At 35.7% G+C, this 13073-nt stretch overlaps 2 protein-coding genes across 5 annotated transcripts; one reads left to right on the forward strand and one right to left on the reverse strand.

Annotated features, from left to right (window-relative positions):
• The first annotated feature begins 51 nt into the window (after positions 1–51).
• On the forward strand, positions 52–11372 carry LOC105667800 (serine-rich adhesin for platelets). Of its 4 annotated transcripts, none has more exons than XM_067353413.1 (10): positions 52–342; positions 718–961; positions 1131–4852; positions 5799–6036; positions 6154–6331; positions 6631–6822; positions 7018–7554; positions 7806–8042; positions 8152–8696; positions 9078–11372. In XM_067353413.1, the coding sequence occupies exons 2-10, from the start codon at positions 768–770 to the stop codon at positions 9601–9603; spliced, it is 6369 nt and encodes a 2122-aa protein (XP_067209514.1). In that variant the 5' UTR covers positions 52–342; positions 718–767; the 3' UTR covers positions 9604–11372. The 4 variants fall into 4 exon arrangements, with proteins under 4 accessions (XP_067209514.1, XP_067209515.1, XP_067209513.1 ...); XM_067353414.1 differs by having other exon boundaries at positions 722–961; XM_067353412.1 differs by having other exon boundaries at positions 737–961.
• Positions 11373–11465: 93 nt separating this feature from the next.
• LOC105667793 (STING ER exit protein) lies at positions 11466–12960 on the reverse strand. The gene is made up of 4 exons (XM_012359825.2): positions 12635–12960; positions 12416–12572; positions 12098–12326; positions 11466–11687 (listed from the first exon to the last, which is right to left on the reverse strand). The coding sequence occupies exons 1-4, from the start codon at positions 12753–12755 to the stop codon at positions 11541–11543; spliced, it is 654 nt and encodes a 217-aa protein (XP_012215248.1). The 5' UTR covers positions 12756–12960; the 3' UTR covers positions 11466–11540.
• Positions 12961–13073: the final 113 nt, after the last annotated feature.

Genomic DNA, 13073 nt, shown 5'->3' on the forward strand with positions numbered 1-13073 from the left:
TTGAACACAATGCAAGCTTCCATTACTGCTTCTATGTAGCCATGTGGCGTTTTAGTCGATGAAATTAAGCAGTTGCGTTACTACGTATACTACAGTAACAGTGGCCATGAGTGGTTCGAGTTGTCTCCGAGTGATCGACATGGTCGTGCAATTGTATTTGCGAAAATTTACGTTTTTAGGACGCGCACAAGTTGACGAAACACTTCGCTTTGCCGCAATCTTCGTAATGCACTGATGCAAATGTAAGGCTCGCTGTAATGCACGAAGTAATTAAAATAAATAGTTAATCTCAATGATGACGAACAATGCGAATCGACGTGCCGGCGGATCGAAATATGTGAGGTACGTAACATATATGAGCGATCAATAAATTATTCGCGCGGGGAAAATTCGTGCTTTAAAGCAAAAATTGCCGCAGTAAAATTGTGCTAGTGTGACTATCAAGTGTGATTTTAATGTGTCCTTGATATTCGACAACCGTTACTATATTTTTGCAATGCTGTAAGAAACTTGGCAAGAATTACATTGCATTAACTTGCTATTTTTTTAATATTTTGATTTTGGCAGTTGTCTGAGAAAAAAGAAAAAAATATTAAAATCAGGAAATCTATCTTTAATTTCAATTGTGGCTTTAGTTTTATTTACAGAATCAGATGTATTATTCATATATATATATATATATATATATATATATATAATATATATATTGTATTGAAGGTAGATTTGTTATTTGAAGATAAACAAGTATGAAATAGTAAACATGCCTCATGGCTGGAGGCAGAAACGACAGCAAGCAAAATGGAAATTTAAACAAGACGCACCAAAAGCTGTGCTATAATTGCCTTGACTCTTTTGCAAAATCTGAATCTTCTCTGAGCGATGGATTCAAGGAACAGAAGGGTGCGAAAGAACATCGCACTATTGTCAACAGTATCAGCCAATTACAAGACACTATTCTGAGGTAATAGATTCTCATAAGCAACACTTTCTATTTTAAATAATTTCAACACATTAATATGTTATAAACTATAACACAACATATGGTGTGCTTAAGATTTTGAAAATTTTATTAGTATTTTTCTCTGAAATTGTTATATAATAATTTTCTGACATTAGAATTTGTGTTTTAGGAACAAGAATCAATTTTTAATCTGTAAAGCATATCAACATCTGCAGGAGGTGAAAGAGTATGCTGTAGCGGATACAAGTCCTGCTGTATCAGAAATGGCTGATTCCGGTCTAGAGACAGGTTCGACAAGTCCACATGAGAATACAACATCTGAAAACTCTAGCACGGACTTTGAATTAGTGCAAGCAGCAGAGTACACCTCTGCCACTGATGACGATTCAGATCGGATACACGCTGAGCGAGTGCGCAACAAATGTGGGCATAAGACACTCTTACTAGATGAAGAATCGCTCAATTGCGAATCACTCAATAGTGAATATCGTGAGAAGAGCGCAACCCAATCTGAGTCGAATAATTATAGCACAACATGTTCATCCTCGGAAATAAAAAATCAGTCTGCAGACACTTCACAGAACGCTGAAGGAGCGAAACTGAACGTCGAAGAGATCTTCCAGTATGAAAGTCGAATGCTGAATGAACCATTCTATGAATCGGAATGCGGCAGTGATGAAAATGGGTCCTTTGAATATATCGAACCTATTGCCTCAGCGAGCGGCGAATGTGAGAAGACTTCCACGGAGTGTAAATTGGAACAAGAAGTACAACCTGATGGCGAAAAATCAGAAAATGTAACGACCGAAACGCAATTCGATCGTTCTCGTTCTGCTGATGTCATTAGTTCTCGTGATAGTTCCTCCACCAGCGGTTATTATTTCATCGATGCATCTACATTGAATGATGAGGTGGATATTATGTCCACGAATGTAACACAAAATCAGTATGCTACTAGTGCGCCGCTATCATACTTGATGTTTTCTTCAAATTATACGGACTGCACGACGAACAAATCGAATAATACCACCGAAGATCAAACTTACAAGTTTACGCCGCTTAAGACCCTGACTTTGCAAGGTGGCCACGAACGAGTGGCGGAGTTTGAGCGAGAACTGAAGCTTACCGAATACCTACAACCATTTCCAGAATCGCGTAAAGTAAAACGAGTGGATTCCACATCGGAAGAAAAAGTGGAGACGAGCAAGCCGACAGTTAAGGAATCATTAGCTGTAGAGATCAAAGAGACGGATAGTGGAGAGAGCGCGCATCCTTCTCCGTGTCCCGACAACAACACAAAGTTGAACAACGAGCGAAGTGAGAAAACGGATACATCGCCTAATATCAAGACGGGAAAAAACGAAAACGACAAAGACGTGAGTGTTAACGAGGACAGACGATCGTCCCTTATAAGAAGAAACACGTTCGAACTGGATTCTAACGACGAGAAATTGTCCGTTTTAAGACAAGAGTACGAGCGCCGGCAAGGTAATCTTATTTTCCAAAGCTCTATTCCGCAATATTCGGGACATCGTGTGGACGGAGACTCCATCCGCCATGTACTTTCTGATTCCTCTGTAGTTCCTCCGATTACTGAACCGTCAATCACCTTTATATCACCTGACGTTCAGGTCGGTTGTGATTCTCAGCAACCGGCGTCATATGTGTTGGACAATTGCAAATGTGAGATCAGTCAAACGCCAACGCAAAAGAGCTGTTTACCAAGCAGTCTCAGCAGATCTTGTGTCGTTTATCCCGTGATCAAAAGTGCCAGTGACAAGACTATCATGGATTACGGCACGGATTCGGACGAAACGTCCAATCATTGCAGCAGTAGTTTGCCAGTCACTCTGGATTCGATTTTAGAGAAGGGTAATCGTACGGAGTCTGTTAAGAGAACCAAACGCGACGAGGCTACTCCGATTATCTCCGGTGGTGTTAGCACCTCGGATTACTTGAAACCCACGGAGAGTATCAGCTCACCTCACATGCGACGCAAAATGGAATCCACACCGATTGTATCGGGTGGTTCGGTAATGATGAGTAAGTCCGAGGTCAAGCCGAAGCCGAGAATGTCTTCGTCCATGACTGCCTGGGTGGTCGACATGAGCGATTGCAATAATGAGGAATCTAAATCTCGAAGCAGCTCGCGAAGCATGTCGCAAAGCTTTTCCACTTCTGAATGCGCTCGCAAGCCTTTGCAAAGGTCGAACAATCATGAAAAACACGGTAGTTTAGGATTTTTCGTTAATTTGAAGGAGATGAGCGATGAGCCCGTCAAACGCAATTGTCCGGTTGAAAAGAAGGAACGCGACAGCAACGATAAGTCTTATTGCGAATTTTACGTAGATATCTCGGACGAGAGTAATGGTGTTAAAGGCAAATCGTCTGAGAGACAAGACACGAGCGTTAGGCGTGACACTGGCAACGAAGGTGAGAAGAAGAACATTTTCTCGATGTTCATCGGCTTGAATGATACATGCGAAGGTGGTAGAAATGTCGCGGCTCCGACGCATAGACGAAGCTTTTCGACGGTAACTAATAAACTAACGGATATTAAGACGGACGATAGTGCTTCCAGTAATAGCAGCGCCCCAGGAGATAATCAATTGCCGCAAGAAGAAAAAAAAGAGAAAACAAAGCCTAGCGTCTTCATGTTCATAGAATCCGATTCTCCTATAGTGAGAAGGCGAACTCTGTCTACCTCGCGACCGACATTCAAACGGCACTCATGGAACGTAGATAAAACACAGCTAGCGAGCAGCAGTAACGGTTCCGTGGCAAAAGAACTTATGTTTAGAAAAGAGCACAAGCGCGCGCATAGTGTGTCGATGGATAATCGCGATACCTCAAAAAGATCCCAGGCGAAAACGAGCTCGACGAGCTCGACGAGTGAGCGGGCGAACTCGCTGAACGACACGGCCAAAGCTGAGGCTTACAATCATCAAAATTTCAAGATTCTACAGAAAAGTGAGAATAACTCGAACAATATGGACACGTCATCCGAAGATGTATTCGAGTTTGACGTAAGAGACACTCCACCGAATTCTCACGTGGAAATAATCGCAACCGAACTACGCGCTAGCGTAAACCGTTGCGATTATGAAGAAATGATCTCTGATCAGATAGAAAACTTGGAAGCCAATGAGACAAAAGCGTACGAGGACGAATTCTCGGAAACGTCCGCTTGGGAAAAGACGTGTACAGAGAGCACGGAAGGACAAACCCGTAAAAGCGAGACATTCGACATCAGCAGTGGTAGCGGACCTTCCCCTGACAGCGACAACCACGACGATTATGAATTGACCGACTTGCTGAACGGCCAAGTTTCGGGTGTCAACGAAAGATCGCAAAAAATTGCCGCAGGAAACAGCAGTAAGATATCGGAAACTCGTAAATCACTCAGCGAAACTATCAAGAAGATTGAGTGTGAGTTAAAGGAACCGGAGTACAATGATGCGGAACAGATGTACGGTTGCCGCTCGTCGAAAAGAGACGGCGGGAAGGTGTCCGGTCGTAATGTAAAGAGTCTGCATTTAGACTCTGATCAACCAAGTTCCACCAGCTTTGTACGTTTATCGGATTTAGATAAAACGCCGATTGTCGATCATGCGTCGGACGTCTTGCCCGTAAGAGATGACAGAAGCACGTGGATAAACAGTAGTATTTCGGAAACATCGTGGATCGAGAGCAAGCTAGGACAGGGAACGATGAGGAGCAGTGGTCCGGTGAGACCAGTATCCAGGAAGCTCGCCTCTGTTATGAGCACATCGCTTCCAGCCAAACAGAAATCTCCGCTAGAGGACTTCGCCGCTGATTGCGAAGGAGAGGGGATTATCTCCGAATCTGATCTCAGTAGCATGCAAAGCAGTATGGGACGCTCCGGAGCGGGTACGTACTCTTTGACATTTTGGAAAAGAGCTTTTATATCATATATTGAGAAAAATTCATAGTTATTTGTAGGAAAAATTCAAAAATATTTTATATTTACATATAATTTTATCGTAGTAATTTATCGTAATATAACCAGTAATATATTGATCATTTTTCTCGATGGTTTTTTACCATCTTTCAAGCAGTTTCATAATTCTTTCAGGACTTCTTATTTTTTCCAATTTTCTCATCTCTTTTTTTTACTGCTTATGCGACGTTTTCTGGTGATAGAAAACCATTAAATACCTAAAAATATAATACATCTTATTTTTTTAAATTACATTCAATGATCAACACGCGACTAATCTGCAAAAACTTTTTTTTAAACACGTATTGAAATGTTACTTTTTAAAATAGATTACATGTCTTGACCTTATTGACCACTAATTGCAAGCATAACATGTTTACATGACTTTTAACATTGAAATTTTTTACATATTTTTCGAAGGAAATTTTCTCAATATTATATTGTATATATTTTGTCAATTTCTAATTTATTTGATATAAGTGATGACATTTGAAAAAATTAATTAATTACATTATACTACATATGCATATAATAGCATATGCATATAAGGGAAATGAGCTTATCAAGCACTCGCAAGTATTTTTTCAATATAAACGACGATAAAATGCAATACATTGAGTGTAGACAAAGCCCACAATGTTAAAACTTTTATCATTTGCTACTTTTTCATGCTATATTTAGTTGTATATAAAAATCACGACAATAATGTAAATAACAATGCTGCAAAATTTTTAAATATGATTAAGTACAGCATGAAAAACTTAGCCTACTAGGCTATTAATTTTAGTATTCTTTTTGAACATTTAGGCCTTATTAAATTTAAGATTTAATTTAAATATGATTAAATATATTTTCTTAAAAAACTGTTAATTATAGAAGGCAGCACAGAGGAAACTGAAACGTCGAGCATAATTGGTGCGAAGCCATACAACAGACTGGGTGAGGACTTGTTAAGGATGTTCCTGGAAGAAATTAATCCTGATGTTACGATAGACGTAGCCGGCCGGCATATAAGAGCACATAAATGTATATTGAGTTCACGTTGCCAATACTTTGCTGCAATGTTAAGCGGCGGATGGATTGAGAGTGCAGGCAATGTTATTTCTCTACCAGGGTAAGCTAAAAAACGAATAAAAATTTCATTACTCTTTTCTTTAATCATTATATTATAAATCTAATACTGTAGTATGTTTATTTTAACATTATAAATATGTTGATATTTTTATTCTAGGTATTCTTATAATGCAGTTCATTTTGCATTATGTCATATCTATAGTGGAGAAAGTAATATACCTGATTCTATAAGCATCGTTGAATTGGCGACATTGGCTGACATGTTGTGTTTAGAAGGTCTCAAAGAAGTTATAGGATACACACTTAAGCTTAAATATTGTCACTTGTTTCACAAGGTAAATATACGTTTGAAAGAATATAGTTTTGATAACACTTGTGTGACAATAATAATAATACCAATGTGCCGGATGTTGACGAAACTTTTCACCTAGATTAATATTTGTATATTATTAATCACATTATGAATAATATTTTGAAATGTTATTAAACGTTCAGAGCAAATGCAGTATCTGCATGTTAATAATGAATTAATAAACCAGATGTTTGAAATTAATGTTACATCTCTAATCTTATTTATTTGATTTATGGCTCTACATCTTTTTTCTGAATTATTTTGGACGTTATTACATTTTAGCCTTGTCAAATATGTGCCGTTGGAGTGTTGGAGTGCATGCCGTTAGCCGCAGCGTACGGTTTGGATGAAGTGTATCGAAAGTCACTTAGATGGATTACAAAGCACTTTGTACGAATATGGCCTTGCAAAGCATTTGCGACTCTTCCGAGAGAACTTATGGAAAAATGCTATCATCAGCATATAGTGCATATGGTACGTATACAATAAAAGATGTTATTATATTAATAATAATGTTTTAATAATAATTTAAATTCTACATTTTCTAGATTATTAGATTTATCTATTTAATTTTGAAAAATTAAATTTACAAGAATGTTTCAATTTTATCGCAAATGAATAAGTTTCTATAGTTTTGTTAATTGTATTTTTTTTTTCATGGAACTGCAGTCCATCGACAATGTACTTCAAACTATAATGGATTGTGATAAATTGTTAGCGATTTTGCCAAATGTGCGATGGGCAGAACCAGTATTCCAGATGGTATCCAATCTATTAGAGACTTCAGTAAAATTTCTATCGGAGAATTTTGCAAGCGTTTTAGGAAACGAGAATTTCCAATCACTTGGTCGCGAGCAAACATGGAATATCAGTCGTTTAGAGGATAACTTTCTAGTGGCAGCCGAACAGTTATCACTCGAACAGGCGTGTAAAAGTTATTCAAAGTTGAATAAAATGCTGCTCACGTCGCAGACAGATGATCTGCAAGGCAGAAGCAAGTGGGGACCACTGTTCATTGATTTCTTGCACAAACTTCAAGGCCGCATAGAAAAATGTCTGGTGCGTGACGCGGCGCGTGCCGCAAGAACCACCACATGGCTAAAAATGGACTTGGAACTTCGCAGAAGAATACAAGAGCTAGCTTGCCTTGTGATTTTGCCTCATGAGAGTTCGAAGCATTTGTCGAGACATTCCAACTTTTTGAAGGCAAGTGTCACTTTCTTTAAAAAGAAATGAAGAAGCTTACATAATACTTGTCAGAAGAAATAAAAAATTTCAATAATCCGCAAATCAATATTCTATATGAGAATATGTGCACGCGCTTGCATATATATATATGTATAAATTTTTGAGCTTACATTGACAATTGAAGTAACTTTAAGATTAAAATTTGTAGCTTGTAATATATTATTATCTTCTCTGGAGCATTTCTTTTCTAATAAAATTTGATTTTACAGGAATCTCGTGCATCGCCTAATCATTCGACGATGAACCGCAGTTTAGATCTGAAGCGCGTTAAAATGGCGATTTCAGAGCACAATGATAAAACCTTAAAGCAGGTATCATCATCCTCTAAGCAACCGAAGAAAGTTTTGTGTAAACCAAAGACAGATCCGCTGGAGCGTAAAATGCAAGAAGATAAGCAAGCAACATCTGAAACTGTCAGGCCGAAATCATGGCCCAATAAGATAGAAGTATGTTTAAGAATAGATATATATGAATTTTTAAGAATGAGTTATGAATTACGGTATTCTAGTACAAGTTTATGGATAAATAGTTTTGATTTGATAAAGTTGTCGCTAGTGTGAACAATTGCAGGTAAAATCCAGATATTTGGAACCAAGGAACAAACCTATTATAAAGGAGAGTGTGTCCATCGTGCACCATGATAAGATTAACGTGCAACAACGGCGCAAGATCATGATTTCTTCGTCTGACTCATCGCGCACTTCCAGCCCGGCGATGAAACGCGCGACAGATAAGAAGCCGCTGTCCAAAATAAAGTTACCGGTCAGAAAAGATATAAAAGCTCTGTCATCGGACAGTTTAACGGAGGCAAATGCAGCTCGAACCGGCAATAAGAAGGACTTGACTAGCAAGAGTTGCGGTATCACAAGGCCTGAATCGCCTTCTTTCAAACGGAAGAACGCTGAGATAGGTTTATCGATCGATTCTTTGGAGACCAAGAGTAAGCCGGTCACTGCCAAAAAGAAGGCTAATAAAATGGATACATCCATGTCCACTGATAGTCTCATGACGGAGATAACGGCAACCCCAAAGTCCAATGCGTCTAACAAACTATCGCCCATTTTAACAAAAACCACGAACAAAACACAGATTTATGACAGGTGAGATGGAATTATATATATTGTCTTCTTGTAATTCACTTTCCATCTTTTGAGCATATTCTTCCGAACACTTGGAAATTCCAGTTGTATGGTGTTCAGAAACACCATATTAAGCGTAAATACACACAGCAATTACCGATTACAGCTTTTCTAATTGACAGTTTTGTGGCAATAGTCATCAAAAATCGAGAAAAATTAATTTCTATACTTAATATATATAAATGTTGCTGGAAGCTTCTTTTTATAATTATATCGAATTATGACATTAGTAACAAAAATTGTATAAATCTTCTTCTCTTGTATTAAAATATTTTATGGTAGTAAATATAAGTAGTCGGATTTATTGATTTGTATATTTATTAATTTATAAATGGATTGCAGGACGAAAAAGAGTTCGCCACCAACACAGCAGAGGAGTCCATTAACAGTTACCAGGAGGCCTTTGCGATCATTGGAAAGTTCCACCGCTGCCAGTCGCAGTAGAGCTGCTGCTATCAGCAGTACGTATCAAGGTTCGCCGAGTTTACGTAGAAGCTTACTGGATGCTGCGAAAACGCCGGACATCTCCAGCAAACCGACGAGCACAATAACTCCCATCAGGATGCGACAAGTCGCGCAAACAAATTGTCCTCCCAACATGAGAAGAGAGAGGAAGGAGACGCAAAACTCGCAGAGCTCCGACAGTCCCAGCAAGAAATCCTCCCCGAAATCCGGCGCTGCGAATAAGTCAAACAAGTCGATGATCACTGGTAAGCGAATTGGTAAGGTCGACGATAAGATTAAAAAGTGCCATAATGGGGAGACACAGAAGCAACCTACGGTAGGTTCGAGATCTGGCACATTCCTCAAAGACGAACCTACGATACTTAAGAAGGTAGATATTAAATCATCACAAATTAATACTTAATGCACTTTTGATGACTGGATAATTTTATTGAAAGAATACGCATTGTCGACGTGATATTTCCTTTTATGTATTCATGATATTACATATTTATCAGCATTAGAAAAGATTCTATTGTTGATATCTCTTTTATTTTATTGAAACATTGTTAGAAATGTTATTAAATATATGATTATTTACAAAACATTTGACCAAAAGTTGATCTGATTATGTAATAATATAATAAAATATAGAATATTTTTATTTCTCAATATAGAATTTTCTGTAAATCAGAATAGTTGTTTATTTATATTTTTGTTGCTTGTTTTGCTCTATACAGCTCGTATCAGAGTGTAGTGTCTCCAACTTTTACTGCAGAAATCAATTGTTTTTGTAAAGGAGAAAACTGCTCTCGACAAATTTAGAATAAAAAAAGTTTGATATTGTTATTCATGTTGCTTTAGTAAAACATTTCTTTATATACGTTTACTTTATATACTTTATATACGTTTAAATGTGATATGATCTGAGATATTATTATTGCTATATATTATCTTATCATGGATATTTTATAATTTGTATTTATTAATTTTGAATAATTTTATTTATATTTCTATTGGATTTGCTACGTCGACAATGCGTCAGGTATGCGTATCTTAATAAGTTTTATTTGACGAAGAACTATCGCTGGCAATTGCGAACGTGATAATTCCAATTGAGGAATCGTATTATGTGTAAAATAGAGAAATATAATTTTAATTTAAGGAAGCTTGAGAGATTATCGTTAAGAAAAACACGCTCGAGCGGCATTTATTAGTTAAATAGGAACTGTGCTATGACTCTCTTATGACGCTAAAAAGACGGTCATCTCTAAATGACAAAACAATTTTTAAACTTTAGATAAACGATTTCTTTGATATTTTCTGCTCTTCTAACAACACGATAACGCGGATCATAATCTCAGTGAAATAAAATATACAGGTTGGTCTCTGGAAAAAATGTATCAAGTCTTTGTTCTTCTCATAATACACGTTCCATTTTTGCAGAATATTAATTTTTATTTCGTCATTCATAATTTTTTTCTCAGAATCCGCAAACTTCTGAACTTTCAAACTCTTGCAAGCTAATTTATTTAAATTCTGTGATTCTCAAAATTTTTAAGTATGACTCTATATAGAATCATATATTTCTCAATTATCAGATAATTAGATATTCTTTAAATTTTCAGAGAACAATTTATTCCAGAACAAAGACTTGTAATCAAGTTACATTTTTCTTGGATTATTCTGTGTATTGCACAATTAGAATATAAGTGAAGAAATATGATAATTGTATATTGATTATGAATGGATTATGTCTTTAAATGAGCAAAATCTTGACTACATGTATGCATTAAAGTCTCGTAGTACTGCACATGCAGCATCTTATAATCTATAGATAAAAAACGTGGCCAGTTATGCAATTTATTTAGATAGCTCTTCCATTCTACCACGTAAATGCGCCATATCATTCAGAATTATTTTATAATATTCCAAATATCAGTTTCACTAGACGTTTAATTATTACTAATTGACATTGCCATCTTATAAACTAATTCCGATTGTAAGCAGGAAAATTACATCCTCTTCGCTCGTAGTTATTTATCAATGAATCGTTCGTAATGTATTTATTTATTAAACTTATATCTAATTTTGCAAATGTAAATTTTTATGCAATATTTGTATCTAGTCATTTATATATTTTAAATATTTACTTTTGTGTAATGTTAATAAATATGTCGATATAATGTTAAATGTTTTCATATAATTTTAAACCCTTAGTGTTCCTTTGTGAAAAATTTCTCGAAAAACTCATTGAAAAAAGTGTTGGAATCAATTGGTCTGTGATAATGTACAAATAAATTTATTTATTCATGTCAAGTATATATATGTATGTAATTACAATTAATTCTCGATAGAAAATCAAATATCCAATAACGTCCCTCTGGGTCTTGCTCGTTTTGAATCTGTTTCATTGGATGGTAACGTTTTTCGTTTATTCATACCCTTTCTCTCCAATTGTTTCTCTATAATGCGTGCATTGTTTGCATATGAGTCAGCAACTTCCCTCTGAAATTGCAATTTTTATATATATACATATACACATATTTAATAATAATGAAAAACTAACATTGACATCTAACTACTTCGTATATAGTTTAACAAATGTGCAAAAGAAGATATTATTAAAATTTAACTATTTTACACTTTTCTAAGTAAATTAATATAAAAATAATATTAAGATTGTGATCAAATTTGTGTTGTATTATTGTTTACACACATGTACTATAAAACACATTGTATTATAGTTCTGAATGTTGCACAAGATTATTATTTATTACTAAAGAGACTTAATATTCATCTTACCACAGTTATCACTTTGTATTATTTTAACTTGTAGAATTATCTTTGTATAAACTTTAAATTGCTTGCTACATAAAACACGATATGTAATATATAATAAAATACAATTGACTTACTGCTTCAATTTCATCCTCTTCTTCATCAATTGTAGATACAGTAACCGAACTAAACTTTCCCATATTCTTGGTATGTTTTGTAACCATTATTTTTTTAGGTTTCTCAATAGCTACTTGATTATAAATATCCGTCATAGGACCCTCTCCAGAACTTTTTATTACTGATCCTTTTACTACAAATACTATATTTGCTCCTGGATCATGCTTATAATACAGCAATAAGCCACATCTGTCAAACATAAATAAAGTTATATTATATATTAAATACTTAATGTTCTATAAATCTCACAAATTATTTTTCCAAAATATTTGTTTTACTTTTTGCACTTTTGTCTATGTTGTCTTTCGATTCCCTCTGGACGTTTTAGAAATATAACTTCATCTCGCTCTGAAGTCATTTTATGAGCATGTTTGCTGCCATCGATTACTCTTGCTCCATCCTTTTTTCTCAATGGTAGCTTTTCAATTGCACAGTCTAAAAATCACAATTCAACGATTAATTCTTTGTTTTTCTTATATATATTTTTACCTCTTTACCTAAAATTAGTGTCATCTGGCCACATAAACAATAATAAATGTGCAATGGTTTCTCCTCACTGTATTCTTCTTGATCTTTTGTGTCGGAACATATAATGCTCCTTGATACTACTTTCGGCATATTTAACTAAGTGTTTATTTAGATTTTAAACTTTTAATTAGTTTCAACAACTATATTTTCTAAATTTTTTCTCTGTTGTTTTTATTACTCTCACTTTCAGCACATCATCTAACATCATCAGCGCATACAATAATGTAATCAGCTGCTTGGGGAGGGAATACCGCACACATGCACAAGCCGCGACATACATGTAGCAACCGTGTATAAATCATATAGAGAGAGTAACGTACTCAATCGAGAACCGTGTGTATTAAAGTATATCCAGCCAAACTTGCAAAAGCGCATAAGCATGTACGTAAAGAATTGGATTGGTCCATT

This window comes from Linepithema humile, chromosome 4 (assembly GCF_040581485.1).
Source record: "Linepithema humile isolate Giens D197 chromosome 4, Lhum_UNIL_v1.0, whole genome shotgun sequence".
Lineage (NCBI taxonomy): Eukaryota > Metazoa > Arthropoda > Insecta > Hymenoptera > Formicidae > Linepithema > Linepithema humile.

What these genes read in the sequence shown, in the direction of transcription:
- LOC105667800 (XM_067353413.1), top strand. Translation starts at nt 768, where the DNA reads ATGGCTGGAGGCAGAAACGACAGCAAGCAAAATGGAAATTTAAACAAG. An exon ending in TTACAAGACACTATTCTGAG is followed by an intron (nt 962 to 1,130) that starts GTAATAGATTCT and finishes TTTGTGTTTTAG; the next exon opens with GAACAAGAATCAATTTTTAA. An exon ending in AATGTTATTTCTCTACCAGG is followed by an intron (nt 6,037 to 6,153) that starts GTAAGCTAAAAA and finishes TTTTTATTCTAG; the next exon opens with GTATTCTTATAATGCAGTTC.
- LOC105667793 (XM_012359825.2), bottom strand. Translation starts at nt 12,755, where the DNA reads ATGCCGAAAGTAGTATCAAGGAGCATTATATGTTCCGACACAAAAGAT. An exon ending in CCAGATGACACTAATTTTAG is followed by an intron (nt 12,573 to 12,634) that starts GTAAAGAGGTAA and finishes TGTGATTTTTAG; the next exon opens with ACTGTGCAATTGAAAAGCTA. An exon ending in CATAGACAAAAGTGCAAAAA is followed by an intron (nt 12,327 to 12,415) that starts GTAAAACAAATA and finishes TATGTTTGACAG; the next exon opens with ATGTGGCTTATTGCTGTATT.